General features: G+C 38.8%; 1 protein-coding gene across 6 annotated transcripts in view; it reads left to right on the top strand.

Moving 5' to 3' along the window:
- LOC122073993 (BEACH domain-containing protein B-like) overlaps positions 1 to 21201 on the top strand; it is an 83789-nt gene that overhangs the window by 48525 nt on the left and 14063 nt on the right. For all 6 annotated transcript variants that reach the window (XM_042638752.1, XM_042638753.1, XM_042638754.1 and 3 more), the window contains 9 exons: positions 207 to 367; positions 506 to 821; positions 918 to 1350; positions 1515 to 1851; positions 1991 to 2179; positions 16094 to 16355; positions 16502 to 16693; positions 16771 to 16989; positions 17102 to 17278. In XM_042638752.1, coding sequence (XP_042494686.1) covers positions 207 to 367; positions 506 to 821; positions 918 to 1350; positions 1515 to 1851; positions 1991 to 2179; positions 16094 to 16355; positions 16502 to 16693; positions 16771 to 16989; positions 17102 to 17278 — 2286 coding nt within the window. The remainder of the gene's footprint in view (positions 1 to 206; positions 368 to 505; positions 822 to 917; positions 1351 to 1514; positions 1852 to 1990; positions 2180 to 16093; positions 16356 to 16501; positions 16694 to 16770; positions 16990 to 17101; positions 17279 to 21201) is intronic.

The raw sequence follows: 21201 nt of genomic DNA, 5'->3' as shown, positions 1-21201 counted from the left end.
AGATTAAGGGTTTTCCTAGGTACTGTTGACCATCTGGGCCTTGCATCAGCCTTCTTTTCCATATGAACTTCTCAACAGAAGGTTGAATATGCTCCACTTAGCACTGTTCTAGCTTGTAAATTCTTCCCAGCTTATTGATGTTGTCTTTTTTGTCTCATATAAGTATAACTGCTCCATATAGCAATGACAATGCTTTTGTCTCGCAGTCTATCAATCAAAAACGGCAGTGTGTTGCGTTGCATCTGAACCTTGTGCGAAAGAAATGGCATTTCCTTTGTGTAACTCATAGCATCGGGAGAGCATTTTCTGGCGGAAGCATACTGCGATGTTATCTTGATGGTGATCTTGTATCATCTGAGAAATGCAGGTGTTGTTAATCTTTGATTTTTGCTCTTCTCTATCCATTATTTGTTTTGGTTGAGAAAGCATCCAGAGCTGTCACAGGTCTCAGATAATTAATTATCTGCGTAATTGACTTTCCTGGCTTTCACATTACATGTTTCAGGTATCCAAAAATTAGTGAAGCTTTAACACGTTGTTCGATCGGAGCAAAAATAAGTCCAGCTATGTATGAAGAAGAGAACCCGCTGTTCTCTGTCAGAGATTGTTCTCCTTTTCTTGGACAGATTGGTCCAGTTTATATATTTGGTGATGCTATTTCTTCTGAGCAAATCTTAGGCATTTATTCTCTAGGACCAAGTTATATGTATTCATTCCTTGATAATGAAGTGGCACTTTCTTCTGGTTACCCTTTTCCCAATGGAATCCTTGATCCAAAGGATGGTCTTGCATCAAGAATCATTTTTGGTCTCAATGCACAGGTTATTTCCTTTCCAGGAAGAATTTCCTTTTAGTTGCACTCTTTTTGGCTGCCACCTGCCACTATGAAATCTTGATCTAGTATTATCTCTTTGCAGGCCAGTGATAGCAGAAATTTATTTAATGTTTCACCACTGCTGGATCATGCACTGGACAAGAACTCATTTGAAGCTGCAGTTATGGCTGGAACACAGTTATGTTCTCGTCGTTTGTTGCAACAGATAATTTACTGCGTGGGAGGCATCTCAGTATTTTTCCCCCTTTTGACTCAGTTTGATAGATTTAAAGATTCTGAAGGTGAACAAACTGATGAGACAATTCTTAGATCTATCACTAGGAATTGTTTTGCAGCTGAAGTTATTAATCTTATAGCTTCTTTCCTGGATGAGGATATAGCAAATCAGCAACAAATGCATCATATTTCTGGATTTTCCATTCTGGGATTTTTATTGCAGTCAGTTCCACCCCAGCAGCTTAATTTGGAAACCTTGTCAGCTTTGAAACATATGTTTAACGCTGTGGCAAATTGTGGTAATCCAACTCTCTCTCTCTCTCTCTCTCTCTCTCTCACACACACACACACACACACGCAACCAGAAAAATTCTGCGAAATCAGGAGTGTGTTTTTCCTTGTTTTCCTCCCATCAGAAAATTCATACTACATTCTGTACTAATTTTGCTTTGGTGCCAACCAGGCTTGTCAGAGCTGCTGGTGAGAGATGCTATATTGAGCATTTTTCTTAATCCTCTTATCTGGGTCTATACAGTTTACAAAGTTCAGCGTGAACTGTATATTTTCCTTACACAGCAACTTGACAACGACCCAAGACTGCTTACAAATGTTTGTCGGCTTCCACGTGTTATTGATATAATACGTCAGTTTTACTGGGACAATCCGAAATCTCCCTCTGCTTTTGGCAGCGTGCCTCTTTTGCATCCTCTCAGTAAACAAATAGTTGGAGAGAGACCGAGTCGAGAAGAAATTCGTAAAATCCGTCTTGTTCTATTGAGTCTTGGTGAAATGAGTCTCAGGTTAAGCGCCTGCCCAGTTGGCACTCTCGTATGCATATTTCTAAATTTCTAGTCGATAAGATATTATGACATGAAGTATTGTTTAGTATCAAACTTATCACTCTTTTAAGTTCTGATTCAGAGGTATCTCATCCTGCAGGCAGAACATTGTGGCCTCAGATGTAAAAGCACTGATAGCTTTCTTTGAGAGAAGTCAAGATATGGCATGTGTCGAGGATGTGTTACATATGGTTATTCGTGCTGTTTCTCAAAAGCCATTACTTGCTTCTTTTCTGGAACAAGTTAATTTTCTTGGTGGCTGTCACATTTTTGTTAATCTCCTTCAGAGGTACACCATCTGTATTCTGATGTCAATAGTTGTTGAAACACTTCCCTAGACAGTAATTTTTTTGCAATTGAGCCCAATGCTACACAATTTATTCTCTGGAGACTTACTTTAGACATCCAGAGTGTCATTTCTAATTGTCTCTTCTGTGCTTTTCATGATTTATGATGTGATGTTTCTATATCATGCCATCAAATGCAGAATTCAAATGTCGCATATATAAAAAGATAAGAGTTATGTTTTGCATCTGTTGGTTATGTTTTGCATCTGTTGTTGCTAATTCTAGTAGTTAATGTATGCAAGGATTTTAAGTGTCGGAATCAGGTATCGTATAGGAGGCGTGATTTTAAGAGACATAACGTATCGTATCGAAGAGATCCATGATACCCTAAAAATACGCATGAATATGTTTTATTTAAAAAGTTAAAAAAAAAAAACTGTACCCACTACACGAGGCTTCCACCACTGTGGGGTTTGTGGAGGGTCACAATGTATGTAGCCTTATCCCTGGTTCGTAGAGAGGTGGTTTCATGGATATGCTTTATGGTACATTTACAATACAGTTTTGAAGCATAAGATTCCTTATTATACAATATGTAAATCTGTATCAGCTTGATGTAAGGATTTGAATAGTTTTTACCTAATCTAATGTTGCACAACTAAAAAAAAAATTAAAAAAAAGTGATTTGAGCACCCCAAAAAGAAAGAGATCTGCAACTTTACCACTTTTTGCCTAAATCTGTTTTGTTCCAGTATTTGAGCACTGTGAGTCCCCAAATTTGTTGAATGGTGAAGATTAAGGTTGTTTTTTATTTTAGACAATTTCCTCCAACTCGCATCGAAGAGACAAAAAAGTTTTCGAGGTCTTCGGTTGCTCTCAGTTTCGTATCTCACTCATGGTTTCTGTTTTGCTGGTTTAAAGGAGGTGTATATATCAAGTGTATCTTACCTGTGTCAGATCATATCGGTCGATACAAACTTTTTTTTCAAAGTATTTCTCATATCGATACCTGTCGATAGGATACCTACCAATACCTAAAACCTTGAATGTACTATAGTGGAATCTTTTGCATGTGTATTTGCCAATTCTAGTGGTTACCGTACGAATATATGTGTGTGTGTGTGTGTGTGTGTGAGAGAGAGAGAGTTATTTAATGTAGTGGAAAAAAGGATCTTCAAAATACGTTGAAAGTGACTTTTTATTATGTCATTATTAAAAGATGCACATTTTTTAGTAGTGTTAATAGGAAGAAAGGGAGAATGCTTGTGTGCCTTCAACTGATCACACAAAGTCCTCTATTTATAATATAAAATCATGACAGACTCATGATAGGAGTCATAACTATCATGATAGAGTACAAAAAAAAATGTGTTTACAATTATACCCCCCATCCAGCCGCCCCACTCTAATTAGGGTCCCTTGAGGGGGGGGAAACCCCAATGTACCCCCTTGCGGCACACTAATCCCTATTCCAACACTCCCCCTCAAGTTGGTATATAGATGTCATACATGCCCAACTTGACTAAACTAGAATGAAACAACTTTCCAACTAGTCCTTTAGTGAACCCATCAGCTAGTTGATCACCAAACTTAACAAAAGGATTACAAATCAAACCAACATCCAACTTCTCTTTAATGAAGTGTCTATCAATCTCTATGTGTTTGGTTCGATCATGGTGTACTGAATTATGAGCAATACTGATAGTAGCCTTGTTATCACAATAAAGCATCATAGGAAGACGAACAGGTACACCAATATCATCTAATAGTATACGTAACCATAGTAATTCACAAATCCCCCGTGCCATGGCACGAAATTCTATTTCGGCACTAGATCTAGCCACCACATTCTGCTTCTTGATGCGCCAAGTGACAAGATTCCTTCCTACAAAGGTATAATAACCAGAGGTAGAATTTCTGTCAGGTGAGCCAGCCCAATCAACATCTGTTTAAGCTTCAACTCAGAGGTGATAATGAGGAGATAAGAGGATCCCTTTTTCTGGAGCTGACTTCAATTATCGTAAGATATGCATAAACTGACTGACCAAACTTATAGCCACAATAATTTTAGGTCGTGTATGTGAGAGATATATATTAGTTTTCCTACCAACCGTTGGTAGCGGCCTTTGTCCTCTGGTTTACCCTCCTTTTCTTTGAGACGGCTACTAGCTTCCATAGGAATATCAGAAGGATGACAACTCAACATATTTGTCTCGGACAGCAGATCAAGGATGTACTTCCTTTGAGAGAGAAAGATGCCTTTTGAGGACCTGGCAACTTCAATTCTAAGAAAGTACCTTAACTTTCCAAGATCCTTTATCTCAAATTCTTTTCTCAGAAAACCCTTGAGATGATCAATCTCAGTGCTATCATTTCCTGTTACCGCGATGTCTTTCACATAGACAATGAGTATGGTAACTTTTTTCACTAAACCTCTTTATTAACAATATGTGGCTAGCATTACTTTGCTCATAACCCACAGATTTCGTGGCCTTGTGAAATCTTCTAAACCACCCTCTAGGTGACTGCTTCAAACTATAGAGAGCACGCTTCAACTTCCATACCTTGCCTTGAGTTCTTGTGCTAGAGAAACCTGGTGGGATTTTCATATAAACTTCCTCATCGAGCTCTCCATGGAGGAAAACATTCTTTACACCAAGTTGTTGGAGTTCTCATCCTAGTTTCACAGCACATGACAGTAACACTCGCGCAGAGGTCAACTTGGCAACTGGTGCAAATGTCTCCTAGTAGTCGATTCCATAAGTCTGAGTGAGCCCTTTAGCCACTGTCAACAGAACCATCAATCTTCTGTTTTACCACAAACACCCACTTATAACCAACAAGTCTCTTCCTAGTTAGAAGAGTCATAAGTTCCCATATATCATTCCTTTTAAGGCATCCATTTCTTTCTCCATTGCAGCTTTCCATTTTTTTCTATAAGAGCTTCCTGCCAATTATTAGGGACACAAGTAGATGAAAGAGAATACACAAAGGCATGATAGGAGGGAGAAAGGGAATCATATGAAACATGAGATATAGGGTGTTGAGTACAGGTCCTAATGCCTTTTCTGAGGGCAATAGGTTGATTAAAGGGAGAGATTATACCTGAAGTATGATACTCAGTCGGTTCTGGATCCAGGGTTGGCAAAGGATGTGTGCAGGTGCTGTAGTAGTGGTGATGGTCGAAAGTTGCTTATTTCTGGTGTCTCTTATTATAAACTTGAAGAGTGGATTCATCAATTTGTCATTGGATTTCACCAATGGTTCTCTGAACTAGAGTCATCTCCCCCTAAGTTGGAACAATTAGTTCTGCCTTTTCACTATCTTGTGGAGCATAAGGATCCTGAGGGGTTGATGGTGGGTTTACTGGTGAAGCAAGCAGATTAAGAGTCATCTCTTCTTCAGTAGTAACTCCAGACTCCCCCTGAAGAGTTGACGATAAGTAGTAACTAACAGATTCATAAAACACAACTTCCATTGTTACTATTGTACGCCGGGTAGGATGATGGTAACACTTGTATCCTTTCTGTGTAGGAAAGTAACCCAGAAAGATACACTTCATACTTCAAGGTACCAATTTTCCTGGTGAATGATGGTCTCTAGTATAACAAACACACCCAAAAGTCTTTAGAGGAACCAAAAAGGATGTAGTCCTTGAAGAACCTCAACAGGAGTTCAAGAGTTAAGACACGAGTTGGCATATGATTGATTAGGTAGGCTACTGTGAGGACCATAGTTGTCAAGGCGTCGCCTAGGCGACGACTAGGCATCCAGGCAGTTTGCTTGGGGCCTAGGCGACAGTCGCCTTATTGCACTGCATGCCGCCTTGTGTTTTGGCACTTATTTATGCCAAATATCATTTAAGTTTCATTTACTTAAGATATTATTCATAAATAAGCAAATACCCCCTATTTAAATCCAATAAAAATAGTTTAAAAATCAAATTCCAAAAGGATAAAAAGTCAACCACCCAGTCCAAGAAGAAAAACTGGATTATGGTTATAGGGGCGATTTTCAACTTTTAAATGCTAGAGATTTTCTCAATTATGAAAATTTTATAAATTCTATCATGTTAAAACATTGCTAAAAACCAAAAGTCCGGTAAAATAATTTTTGTTTTGATATCCATAAAATTATTTTCATTTAAGCGATTTTAACAGTATTCGCGTACTTAAAAATAAGTTTGACCGGAACATAACTTTGTCATTGCAACTCAGATTTAATCTTAGACTTGTTGGAAAGCTGGTTTTATATTATAACTGATACAAAAAGTCTCATGTAAAAATAATATCATTTGACCAGTCAAACTTATTATAGAACCAGAGCATTTCTCTAAATTTTGATTTTTTATAACTTAATATGACTTAATGTTAATTTTTTATGATTTAATATGGCTAAATGTCGATTTTTAATGACTTGATGTTGCTTAATCTTGATTTTTTATGATACAAGGTATATATAGCTTACTAAATAATGTTAGAAAATAGGAAAAATAAAAAATAACAATCGGTCGTCTTGTTCGCCTCAAGGCGTGTGCCTTCTCGCCTAAGCGCTTAGACAATCCTCCACCGCCTTGGTTTGCCTTAGCGCCGTGACAACTATGGTGAGGACAACTTCACTCCAATACTGAGTGGAACCTATGTAGCAAACATCATGGCTCGAGCAATATCCCGCGTGCCTATTCTTGTGTTTAACCACCTCATTCTGAGCAGGAGTGTCAACATAGTTTGTCTGGTGAAGAATCCCATGATTAGCTTGGTATTTTTGAAACTAACCCTCCATGTACTCTTTTCCATTATCAGTAAGCAAAATAATAAGAGTCCGAATCATTTTATGGAACCTGGAGTTCCTCTTGGGAGAGCCCAATATCAAGTGCGGAGTGTCCACAGTCTCAGCCTGATCGGCTTTAGTTTTGCCTCAAAATCAGTAGGTTTTCGATGGAACTTCCAACAGTTGGCCTTGGTATGGTATGGTATGGTTTGTGGCAGCGTTCATATTTAACAATCTCCTTGATAGAATTACCAGTTTGATTTGCTCCTTCAGAGGTGATAGTGGATCCAGTTTGTAGAGCTGATTTTTCAGTAGTAGGAGTATGTAGCATAGAGATACAACGAGATTCCTCCATATAAGCCATAACAAAAGACTGTTCCAAAGTAGGGAAAATAGATTTGCTAAGTATCTGAATACAAATCTGATCATACTCGACATTCAAGCCTGCCAAGAAATCATACACCCTAATTTTGTCCACATGTTTGGTGTAAGCAGTACTGTCTTCGGTATTTTTGGGATGATAATCTACATAATGGTCCAGTTTATACCATAGAGCTCGAAGTTTTGCATAATATTTGGATACAGAGAGTTCCTGCTGGGTAGTGGTACGAAATTTCTTGCGAAGTTCAAATACTTGAGCATCATTCCCTAGTTGCCCATAAGTTTCTTTGGCAGCAGCCCAAATCTAAGAAACAATATCTAATACCAAAAGTCCTCGAGAAATAGATTGATGAATAGAAACAATCAAGTAAGACATTACCAATGAGTCATTAGTGACCCATTTATCCTGAGGGGTACCCTCATCAGAGGGTTTCTTTAATTTCCCTGTAATGTGTCTAGTGAGGCCTCTACCAGTAATGGTAACATATGTAGATCTGGACCAGACGAGGTATTTAGTTTCATCCAATTTCACAGAGCTAGTCCCAAAAGGCATGTAGTCATTTTGACTTTGTCCATCAGGCCCAGAGGTCACAGTAGTTAACAGGAAGAATGGGAGTGTGTCTTCAACTGATCACATAAGTTGTCCTCTATTTATATTATAAAATCATGATAGAATCATGTTAGGAGTCATGACTATCATGATAGAGTCATAATAGGAGGACAAAACAAAACATATAAAGTGTTTACAATTATACCCCCCATCCAGCCCCCACTCTAATTAGGGTATGTTGAGGGGGAAAAACCCCAATGTGCCCCTGTGGCACACTAATTCCTATTCCAATAAGTAGGCATGAGAAATGATAGGATTTACCCTCATTGAACAAAAAAAAGTATATTATACTAAAAGGGCAAAGAAGTAAGGTTACGAATTTTTTTCCACCAACCATGGTTACAACAAGATTTTCACGAGTGGGGGCTTTGTCCCAACCTAGTATAGTTGCTTCCTTCCAAGTTAGATTGGTTGCTTTATTATTATTTGGTTTCATGTTTAGAGTAGGTTTTCTATTTAGTCTACAACTGCATTTTGTTACACTAGTTATAAATAAAGGAATTTCCCCCAATAGACCTACAGTCTGAATCTATCGTGGGTTCAGCAATCTCTTCTTCTTTCTCTATTGGTCCTGGTTTATCTATTTGTCACATCTTAGATATGTTACAAGAATGAAGATGCTACAATGAAAGAGCATTGCAGTTAGTTTAGTCCTCAGGAGAACCTTCTGATATAAACCCTTTCCAACAAGGAGGAACCTTTATAATTGACCCCCCCCTGGGACGACACACACCAGAAATATAAATGAGAAAGAAAGCATAATGACAAGGAGAAACAAAACCTTGATTGAACATCCCCAGGAAAGCAAATGTCTCCCAACAGCCATAAAATTGCTGCATAACCCACAAGATAAAGCAAAATGGAAGGAAGATCAGACAGGTTCTACTCCGTCTCCTGCAGCCTCTTGTCCTGCCTCAACCTTGGACCAGGCAGCTTATGTGTTCTCATTTTTTATTGTACTGGGTGAAGACTTTGAAATACCATCCCTCTTGGAATTTACCTTTTTCATTGGGTGCCTGGCCAGCAGCCTTGAGGCCTCGTTGAGGCTTTAACTACCCTTAATGCCAATTATAAGTATGCCTTCTTCTTCTTCTTGTACTTCTCCTTCTTCCCCATTTTTCTCCCCTTCTTTCCCTCCACACCCCCCCCCCTCCTTTTCCCCGGTCTACTTAGGCACCTTGACACTTGAAGGAATTCAAAATATGCATCAAGCAACTGAGGTTTGATGGTGAAAGGAGAACAATGGTATTTGAATTCCCTCTTACTATCATCCCTCTGGTGATCGAACAGGAGGAACGAGAGGAATGTCTTCTCTGAATCTCTAAGCATTTCCTGCAATACTGAGGGAGAGTCAACAATTTCTGGAGCAGGTTCTTTGTTGTACCACCCTTAACCAGAAATGGTGCAGGAAAATCTATCCTTGTGTATTATCAGAAGCATTTCAAGAAGGTTCCCTTGACTGGGCGGATCATGATGATAGAGATTATGTTCTAAGGGTAGTATGGGAACTAGTTATGTTATATTGTAATTCTTATTTTTCCCTTTTTACCTCCCTAGGGAGGTGTATGTAATTCCATGAAATATATTAGTGAAGCAATATATGTGTTAGAGCGAAATTCTCTCAACACATGATTCTACCACTCTTTCTCTTCTTCTTCTCTCCTTTTCTCCTCTAGCCTTCTACTCTCATATTTCTTCTTGTTTTCTTGCAATCCATAAATTGTAACTTGGTATGAGAGCAGGGAAAAGTTGAGAGTTGATTCTTAACCCATCTTGATCTGCTCTCTTGCTTTGGAACCCTAGAATTTAAGAGGGTTCTAGGGAAGAGACCACCATGTGAAGATTTCAAGAAACCCATCATATGACAGCTGGAAGCAAGCCTCAAAGGAACAGGATGTGAGACTTTTGTGAGTGCAGCTCAAATCTTGCTGAACCAAAAGCAGGGCATCATTACCGCAGCCCTGGGAGCAAGTCTTCATTTCTCTCTCATCTGAGCTCAGCTGGAGATGGAACCAGCTTTGTTTGAGTCGCCCAAGGGCCAATCTTCAGATGTTGTTGATCTAAGCTGGTGATTTCTACCCATTTTTTTCCTGCAACTTTTTTTACTTGAACAGTTCTGCCACTAGCCTGGTTGTTGGCTTGCTGTTGCAGCTTTTATTCTCCCCAACCTGGAGCTTTTTCGGACAAGGGTCTGGTACTTTTCAGGTTGCCTAAGGTCCTTGAATGATGGTATAAGTGTGAAGTTTGAAAACTCTCTGATCTGGTCACAGTAACTCAAATGAAAGCATCATTTTTTAGTGTCTCTTTAAGCTCTTTTTTCCGGAACTTCTCATCTGATCAAGTTGGTTGGAAATGATTGATGATTCCACTTTATAATACATACTAGAAGTGATTAGAGTTGAAAAATTACTGTTATGGATGCTTTATTATTCTCTGTGAAATTCCTTTTCTTGGAGAAGTTCGCTTGGGACGAATTGCTTCTGTTGGATTTATCTCTAAAAGTATATGGGAAGGAAAATTTGGGTAGCACTCCCCATCTTTTGTGTGGTTCCTCCTCTACAATATGTCTAAAGACAGTGGACTTGGAGAAGTTTCAGCCAGTGCATCGAGTAGTGTTAATCCTACTCCTATGGCTTTTGATAACCCAAATACTTAGATCTATAGTGTGAAGTTGGACAATACCAACTATTTGGATGGGACTCACTCTGTGAAGCTTTCCTTGCGGAGTAGGGGGAAGCTAGGGTACGTTACAGGTGCCATTCAAGATCCTAACCCAACTAACCTGTTGTATTTGAAATGGGAGACTGAGAACTCCACTGTTATGACTTGGCTGATATTTTTTGTGAAACCTGAGATTGGAAGAAGGTCTATGAGAAAAGAGACTGCAAATGACATTTGGGACAATGTTGCCAAGACTTCTAATTGAGTGGTGACTTGGCTAAGGTTGATCAACTACTCCAAAAAGGTCATTACCATGAAGCAAGGAGATAGGAACATTTCTGAATACTACAACATTGTCATTGGTCTTTGAGAAGAATATGATCACTATAGAGACCTCCAATTGTCTAATCCAAAAGATGAAGCTAAGGTTTACCGAACACTTGAAAGGCGCGTATTCTTATATTACTTGGTTATTTGAATCCAGAATATTATCCAATCTGGATACAAATCTTGGGCCGGTCTCCTCTCCTCTCCCATTCCTTGATAATGTGTGTAACTATTTACAGGGTGAGAAGACTCGGCGGGTGGCCATGAAACTCCATCCCTTCTTGAGCGGTCAAGTCTTACTACTAACTCTCAAAGAGATTGGCATGGTGGTGGTAGGTGCCAAGGGCCACCTTGTGGAGTCAACAGAGATAGATTCCGATGCAATCATTGTGGGAAATCTGGGCACACTAAAGAGAGATGTTGGGTACTTCATGGCCATTCTGGTATGTGTGGTGGATCTAATGGTGCTTGTGGTGGTTGTAGAAGGGAGTTAGAGCACACATTGTACAGATTGGGAGTGACACTACAGGATCTACTCCAAGCATACTGGCAGAGCACAACTCTCTTACTAGGGAGGATATTACAGCATTCCGTAGGGTCATGTCACAACTAGGTGTCTCATCCTCTTCACTTACAATGCAAGATTCGTTAGTAGCCTTGTAGGTTTCCACATCTGCTCCTTCGACAGCTCCATATTGGGTTATTGATTCTAGTGCCAATGATCACATGACTAGTATGTCCCATTACTATGATTCCTACTTTGTTTATTCTGGTAGGGATAAGGTCAGGGTAGCTGATGGCTCCATGTCCTCCATTGGCTCCATTTCCTCCATTTTTGGTAAGGGTAGTATTCTTGTTACTTCCTCCATTTCATTTGACTCTGCTCTTCATGTCCCTAACCTTGCCACTAATCTTTTATCTGTGAGTCACCTAATAAAATCCTTAAACTATTGTGTTATATTTTTTCATTCTCATTGTCTCTTCTAAAATTTGGTAACGAAAAGGATTATTGACAATGGGTGTGAGGAAAAAAGACTCTATTTACTTGAACCTCAATCAACTTTTTTTGCTACAACTTAGTCCTATGTGTGTGGACATACTGACAGTAGTTCTGTAGATTTTGTGATGTTAGGGCACCAACGTTTAGGACGTCCCTCTTTTGTTATTATGAGGAACCAATTACCTCATTTATTTACTTCTTTTTCTACTTCCCATTTCTTTCATTGTGAACCCTGTATTTTTACGAAACACTATCATTCCTCTTATTTTTGTCATTGTAATAGATCTACAGCTCCTTTTCACATTGTGCACTCTGATGTTTAGGATGCCCTCTGTTACTACCTCTTTACTTGGTTATCATTACTTTGTTTCATTTGTTGATGATTTTTTCGTACTACTTGGACTGTTCTGATGAAGCATAAAAGTGATGTATACGATATATTTAAAATTTTTATCATATGATATGTACTCAGTTTGACACCAAAATTAAAATTGTTCGTACTGACTAAGGGGTATATGTATGGTGACCTTCAAGATTTTTTTCTACTGATAATGGTATTATCTATCAGTTAGCTTATGTTGACACACCCTAACAAAATGGTGTAGCTGAGAGGAAAAATCTCCATTTGGTGGAAGTCAGTAGGAGTCTTCTTTTTGGCATACATGTTCCTAAAACTTTTTGGTCCGATGCTCTCCTTGCTGCTACCTTTTTAATCAACCGTATGCCAACAAAACTTCTTGGTTTTAAAACTCCTTTGGACACTTTGTCTTCTACGTCTTTTTCTTTCTCTTTTCCCCCTAAGGTGTTTGGGTGTATTTGTTATGTCCATATTAATAAATCTTCTCGGACTAAACTGGACCCCAAGGCTCTCAAATGCATCTTTCTTGGCTATTCCTCCACTACCAAAGGTTACAAATGCTACCATCCTTCTTCCAGACGAAGGCTTCTCTCTAAAAGTGTCACCTTCCTTGAGTTTATTCCCTTTTTTGTTCCCCATCAGCATCCTCTTCGGAGGGAGAATAATGGGAATGAAAAGGTTGCTGATGAAATTCCATTTCTTTCCCTTTACCTATTTCCCTTTTTATGATTAACATTAGGGAATACAAAAAGATGGATATTATTGATATTAGTGATCATTCAAGAGGTGGTTCAGGTTCTAGTAATAAAAAGGTGGCATTGTGTACATAAGAAGGAGACAGAAGACCTGTCAAGAGTCCTCTTTGAATCCACATCCTGAGATCCACCTTCCTTAGTCTTTACCAAGTCTTAAAACTCTCTTTCTAATTCTTAATGGCTGCCTGGACCTCCTCATCCCACCACCAAGTCTCTCGAGTAGCCATCGTAGTACCCTTTGTCATTCCTAAAGCCTTCTTGGAAACGTTCTTAAAACAGTCCGTCATCTCGTTCCACATCGTGTTGGCGTCTCCCTTAGAATCCCACTTTTCATTTTGGACCACACTATTGGTAAAAGCTTTCAAGGAATCTTCTTTTAATCTCCACCACTTTACCTTAGGGCAAACAAGATACCCTACCTTGCGTTTCGGCAACTTAGGAACAAGTCCAAGACCAACGATCGATGTTGAGCAGCCAAGCTCTCTCTAGGGATAACCTTACAATCCTTACACAACAATCTTTCAGATCTTTTAGTGGGGAAGAATTCTATTTGACTGGTATGATGCCCACTCTTGTAGGTAATTAAAAGTTCCTCCCTCTTTTCGAAAAAGTATCCACGATGGATAGATCATATGTTGTCTCAAAGTCCAAAACTGAAACCCCCTCTTTATTTCTCTCCCCAACTACATACCCTCCATGAACCTCTTCATATCCTCTCCTTTCTTTTCCGACATACTCGTTCAGGTCACCTCCTATGATAATCTTTTCACCATCTCCAAAACCTTGGACTAAACTATTCATGTTTTCCCAAAAAAGTAGCTTACCTACTATCATCCATCCTTACTTGGGGAGCATACGCGCTAACTATGTTGATCACCTCTCTCTCTAACACAAGCTTGATAGATATTATCCTGTCTCCAAATCTCTTAACACCCACAACATCATTCGTCAGGCCTTTGTCCACAACAATACCTACTCCACCTCGACTACTTTGGTCTCCCGAATACCAAAGTTTGAAGTCATTCAACATCTTAGCTTTATAGCCCTTCATGCAGGAAATATTAATCTTTGTTCTTCTCATAACATCGATCAGCTCCAAACTCGTCCGTCAGTGATCCAATGTTCCAAGAGGCAAATCTCATCCCACGCTTATGGGATGGGTTCATAACTCGCGAATTGGCATGCCTACTATCCTGTTGTCGGCGAGGCACATTGCTAAAGTGGGATGTCATGTTAGAAGAACGATAAGGCATGGCAACAGAGAAGGAAAAAAGCACTCAAAAAATGTGAGTATACATGCAAGGGGTGAATGGTGGGTTATACTAGAGTGTCGGCTGCCTACCTGACTCACTTAAATATAGAAAATAAATATACAGGAGAAAACAAGAGATAAGAGTAAAGTGAGAGGGCACCTAACCATTTCAAAAATCTTGGCAAAGAATGTAGTATAAGATGAGTAATTGAGTAGCAATTGTATATTCTATCGATCATAGTTATTAAGGCTCCGCCAAGGCGCTGGTAAGGCGATGCCTAGGCGCTAAGGCGGTATTGGGAGCATAAGGCAGTGTACCACCTAATTGGCTGCACGTAAGGCGGTCGTTTTAACTATTAAGGCGCTATAAGGCGAAGGCGACGCCTTATGACGCTTTATGGGCAAGGCGGTCGCCTTATGCCTATTTTTTATTTACTTTTTTATAACTATTTTACCACCGATTCCATATAGATTTTATCGATTGGCAAGTATATGGGGAAGTTTACACATGAGAAGCATGGGATCAAGGATATCTAAATAGAAAACCTCAATATAAATAAAAACAAAAAAAACAAAAAACAAAAAAACAAAAACAAAAACAAAAACAAAAACAAAAAAACACAAATCACATTACGTTACTAACTGAGAAATCGGGCAAGGGTTTTGGGGCAGACACAGTAGTCCTTCCTCCTTCCCCCTTCCCCCTTCCCCCTTCCCCCTTCGGATCTTTCTCCGGTGGGGACGAAACTCCACCGGCGGTAGTGAGACTCCTCCAGCAAACATTCCTCAGACCAAGGCAGGACTGTTTGATGCATTTTATTCATCTTCTTTATTATTCTTCATTCTATGGTTTCTTCCTGCTGTATTTTCTTCTTCTTTCTCTTAATCTCTTCTATTTCCCTGTCTTTTTATTTTTTATTTTTTATTATTATTATTGCAGCTGGAAGTGTGGCACTGCAGTACGAGAGATTTTTCAGCGTTTTTTCCTGCTTTCTTTTCCTCTCCCAGTCTCCCTTCTATCTTCTTCACTTCTTCACTACAACCTGCAGGTCTCTTTTCTTTCTTTTTTTTCTCTCTTCTTCTTCTTCTTCTTCTTTTTTTTTAATTTTTTTTTTATTATTATTTTTTTTTTATGAAAATGCAGCTTCGTGGTTCTGGTTTGATATTCTTGGCTGCTGGTTATCAATATTGATTGTGTATTGTAGCTTGGGTATTATTCTTTTGATTAATAAGCATTGCTTTTTGTGTCTGGTAGCTTTCTGATTTATTCTTTGTGAGATGGTACTGCTGGATATATTATTATGGCTTATTCTGCAGCTCTCTTTTTTTTTTCAGCTGCAACCTGCAACTCTCAAAATTTTTTATTTTTTTTTGGATGAATATGTAGCTCCTTGGTTCTGGTAATCTGGTTTGATGTTCTTGGCTGCTGGTTATCAATATTGATTGAGTAATTATATATCTATATTATATGCTATGATAATGATTAATCAAGATGAACTTAGTTTATTCACTTTATTGAATTTTTTTTTTATGAATATCTTGCATTGATATGAAGTATGAACCTTTAATCTTTATTTAGCATATGAGTAGTATTTAATATGTTATTTGAGCCAAATAAAATGGTTATATAGAAAATAAAATACTAGAACACTTTATTCAATTAGGCAATGCCTTATGCCCGCCCTATTGCCAAAGAGCTCTGAAAGACCTTTAAACGCCTCGGTCGCCTCACCGCCTTAATAACCTTGCTATTGATCATGTTGCTATTTCAATTGACACTAATTTTTTCTGCTTGATTATAGGGAATCTGAACCAATCAGATTGCTTGGTTTGCAATTCCTTGGAAGACTTTTGGTTGGCCTTCCATCTGAGAAGAAGGGTCCCAGATTTTTTAATCTTGGAGTTGGAAGATCCAAATCCCTTTCAGAAAGCAATAGGAAGGTCCTTACAAGGTCGCAACCAATTTTTTCTGCAATAGCTGATAGACTGTTCAAGTTTCAACGAACAGATCTTTTGTGTGCCACCCTGTTTGATGTTCTTCTTGGGGGTGCTAGCCCAAAACAGGTGATGTAAAATATTTAAATCTTAAGTTTACGTAATCTGTTAGAGGTTTAGTTGTTTTCTATTTCTGATGTTTGGTTTCTCATTTTTTTTTTTTTTCATGCAACAGAATTTTCCTTCTAACTGCTATGTATGAGATTAATGTCCAGGTCTTGCAGAAGCATAATCAAGCTGACAAGCAGAGGAGTAAGGGAAACAATTCCCACTTCCTCCTTCCTCAGATGTTGGGGCTCATTTTCAGATTTCTATCAAGCTCTAAGGACACATCTGCAAGAGTGAAAATATTGAGGGATTTGCTTGATCTTCTTGATTCAAATCCTTCCAATATTGAAGCTCTGATGGTATTGCATGCTATTGGTTTTTCGTATAATCTTTTCCCTTGTATGAATTTCGTGTAATCAATCATATTGTGTTGTAGGAAAATGGTTGGAATTTCTGGCTCGCAACATCTACAAAGCTTGATGTGCTTAAAAACTACAAAGCTGTGCCAAGGAATCAAAGCGACAATAAGACAAACGAACAGTATCTTGTGAGGAACTTATTTTCTGTTGTTCTTTGTCACTATATGCAATCTGTGAAAGGTGGCTGGCAGCATTTAGAAGAGACATTGAATTTCCTACTCGTTCAGTGCAAACAAGTATGTAAAAGCTCCAGACTCATCAGGATCTCATTGTCTTCCCTCACCCTGTTTTATGTCCTTACTATTGGTCAAGTAGACTTTTTATTGAATGATTTTTAAGTGCCTGCAGGGTGACCTCTCATGTCGGGACTTACTTCGTGATATCTTTGAGGATTTAGTTGGAAGACTTGTAGAACTATCCTCTGAGGACAACATTTTTGTGTCACAACCATTGCGTGACAATACACTTTTCCTCTTAAGACTGGTCGACGAGATGATTATTGCAGAAATTGGTCAGAAACTTCCGGTATTTTACTTTTCTTGCTATTGTTTGGTTTTTGTACAGTTCTTAAACTCATTGATAACTAATTTCACCCAAGGTTTCAAGATTTTGGCAGGGTACCCCATTTTTCCCCTTATCGAAAGCAAAATATTTCAGCGTAATAGAGAGGATATCTAATAGATTTCGCGAAAATATACAGAAATGCCCTTTTTCTGCCCTTAAAAAAATGCATTACGAATGAAAATCATAAAATTTGCATATGTCAAAGTGTGAAACCATTTAACATTACAATCATACATAAATTGATACCATTGTCAAAATGTGTCATTATAGACAATAAGCACAAATTGCCAAATATTTCTAACATTCGATATTCCAAGTTATACACCCCAACGTCAATACCACATTGAGTTATACGGAGGGTAAAAGCGTCCCTAGTGATCTTGGACCCAATGACATATGAAAGCCATGTCAACCTTTCCCTGAAGAACCTCAACTCAAGGTCTATCACAACTTTTGATCTCCAGTCAGAGCACATATCCTTTAACCTCTTCTGTTTTGCATCTTGTTGTTTGAAGATGTCAGATTGCACAGGTTTATCCAGTTGGGATCCCCACACATTCTATGACCGCTGCTAGGGCAAGGTTGTTTGCTTATGCTTCGTCTTCTGAGTCTTGTCCTGTGCAGAGACTGAACCACTACCACCAGTCTCTTGTGCAGCTTGTCTAGAGAAACTAGCTCCACCCCTCACCTCTTTGGCTCTTCCTTGTTCTTACCAATGTGTAATTCTGCTATCTACCATGGAACGCCATGTCTCTCCCCTCTGCTTCTATCTATACTTCACCAGGCATAGTATCATCGTTATCATACTACTACTGTGTTGGTGGATGTTTCTCCAGCACTGCCTTATTGAATTCATCCCTTAACTTCTTCTTATTCACCCTCCTCTAGATATCTTACCCATCAAGCGGGCAGCCATGAACTTCTGCACCTTACTAGGGCAGTAGGGGCATTGCTTCACATCCTTGAAGCCACTCACTAGATGCCACTTCAGTCTTGTGGACCCACCAGCCTACATTTTCTTCCCACAATATTTACATTGTGTTTTCTTCTTATCCCTAGTCAAGGGTGTACATGCTTCCATGCTATATTCCTATCATACTTAACCATGATGCAAACCTTTTGCACTGTTAAATCGTTGCAGAGTAAATACAGGAGCATTGCTTACATCGAAAGCTCAAAAATGTAGTTAGCTTAATTTTTCTACCCCCAAACACCCAAGCATGCATCAAGTAACACTCATAAAACAACTAGATAGCCATCCTGATTTTTTCCTTTATGTCATATTTTTTTCCAAATAAAACTATTTTCTGATGTTTTAAGAAATATAAATTACTTAATCAACAATAATCAAGTATGGGATAACACATTAATAATCTTTTTCGTTTAGTAACATAACAACAATATTTTCATGATTTTTCAACCTGAAGCGGAATATTTATCCCTATTTTTCCTATAATTTTTCATACTTTTTATATTATTTTTAGTCCAAAAGTTTAAAAAAAAAAAAAAAGGCTAAAAAAGTAGAAGCACCTGCATGAACTTGTAGATTTGCAAGTGTATGGCTAGGTAAGGTTACCATCCAAGGTAGGATCAATAAACAACTCCCTAAGACCCTACTGTTAGGACTAATAACACTATATTGACAATCCCCAAAATAGTAGATAATTACCCATACAACAGCCAATCGGCTAGGGTAGAACAGGGATAAAATCCAGCAACTAAGTAACTATAGTAAATCACCAATATTCAGATAGTAATTGGGACTCAAATAACAATAAAAATATGTTTAAATAATCTGTGACCAACCCCCAAATAATAAACTGTAACATGAACAGAATAATAATACTGGAAATCTGGAATTTTAGGTCAAATAAGAGAAATCAAAGAGCCTGCAAAATAGAGCCCTGATGACGTTGAAGCCCTGGTCGAGTGGGGTTTAGTAAAGCCCCAATAAACCCCCAAAAAATGGGCCTGATCTGGTGGCTGAAACTCTAGATCTGAGTATCTGACAAATCTTGAATTAGGTCAGATTTGAGGTGATTTTCAAGAACTGGAGGAGCAGGTCTCTGATGTGCCCCAAGCCCCCAACTATGGATCAAGTGGACTTCAGGAGGTGTCTTCAAAATATGGCAGTCAATGGCCAGAGGGTCTGGGAGATATGACAACACGAATGCTACCCAGAAACACCTAGAACAGAGAGCCACAGGCTTGTTCTTGTGTCTTCAGATCTCAATAGTAGCAGCAAGTTATTGAACCTTCAAAGGATCTCCAACAATGTCTCAGATAGAACTATAATCACTCAAGAAACAAGAGAAATAGAAAGGAAAGAGAAGGAGAATCGATAGGAAGAAGGGGAAGCGGGATATTGGCTCTCTCAACCCTGGTATCTCACCAGTTTGGACTCTCTGTCACTTAGCCTCTTACAAGACAATGGAACTTGCATGAAGAATTTTATTCGTCTTAAAAATCATGGGGATGATCTCTAGGGTCGATTATATTATACAGGCATGAGTTGCTTGCCGCCAAACAACAGCAACAAACTCTGCCATATCCTAACGTAATGGGGTCGGCTAGTTGCTTGCCTCCAAAGGAAGTGGAAAATAGAAACAAAACATAAAAAGGAAACTAACTCTTGTCCTTTGACAAGTTACAAAGAGGAAACATAAAAAAGGAAACCTAAACCAAGGAAACAAATCCAAGAAACTCCTTCTAGAAGCCTCCAATCGATCTCTTGCTTGCCTTACTGTCCAAGGCAGAATTTTGGAAAAAGAAAACTCCAATTGATAGTACATCTGTCCCCATGATTTGGGTTTGAGAGACCATAAACGCCCAGCCAGATTAGGCTGGCCCAGTTTAAAAACTGGTTGGCTCTATGGCTTTGTGGGCTGGTCCACTAATTGTTGTGATGGGCCATCCCTATGACTCTTTCAGCTAGTGCAATGCTTGCCAAAGAATTGATCTACATCATTTGCCTATGGTGTCTAACATACAAAAAATTGAGCTCAACCAAGCTATTTTGATCCCTTTTTTTTTTTTTTTTTTTTGGGAAAATATGTTTCAAGAAAATCCCTAACAACAAGAAGAAACTCAGCCTTATCCCAATTTAATGGGGTCGGCTACATGGATCCATGCGAAAAAAAAAAGGAGAAACGTAAGTAAAAGGAAAGAAGCCCAACACCAGCAAGTCAAGAAAATCTCATCTAGATGGGGTCGGCTACATCTATAGCAAATCCCCAATTTCATAAAAATAGCAAATCCGTATAAAAATTTTGATTCATGCCCACAAGATGTTAGTATCATGATTAATCAATGTTAGTCATCCAATTCAAGCAAGGAAACACTAAAAATTGGAAGGAATCTGGGAATTTACATTCAAACCTGCGATTTGGTGAAAATAGGCAAATTATGCTTAAGTTTTACCCAAAGTTTGAAGATGATGCTTCACAATCAAAGTCCAAGGCTTGAAAGAGGCGAAACTGAAATCGACAGCAAAACTGAGGTTTTTGGGCTCTTCACTCATTTCAGTCTTTTGCTGGTGAAAGAGTCAAAAAGGGGCATGCTTGGTCCAATAAAAAAAGGTATGAATGTTGTGACCTGGTGGTCAAGTGGTTGAAACAGCCTCTAGGCATTCTCGGGGTAAGGCTGTGTAGTTCTCGCCCCCCGGACCTCACACATGCGGGAGTCTTGTGCAGCGGGTACGCCTTTTTGTTTTGCTGGTGAAAGAGTCAAAATGGGGGAGGGTTGAAATGAGGTATTTAAATTGATCTCGTTTTACTGAAATGAGCGAAACAATACATTGTTTCAGTCATTTCACATTTCGACAAAATTTGATATTCCTTCCATTTCTCCATGCATTTTGTTTCGGATTCTTCCGAAACCAAAAG

The sequence above is a fragment of the Macadamia integrifolia genome, chromosome 3, assembly GCF_013358625.1.
Source record: "Macadamia integrifolia cultivar HAES 741 chromosome 3, SCU_Mint_v3, whole genome shotgun sequence".
Taxonomy (NCBI): domain Eukaryota; kingdom Viridiplantae; phylum Streptophyta; class Magnoliopsida; order Proteales; family Proteaceae; genus Macadamia; species Macadamia integrifolia.
The sequence above is the reverse complement of the archived record's forward strand: the minus strand, read 5'-3'. Positions and strand labels throughout refer to the sequence as shown.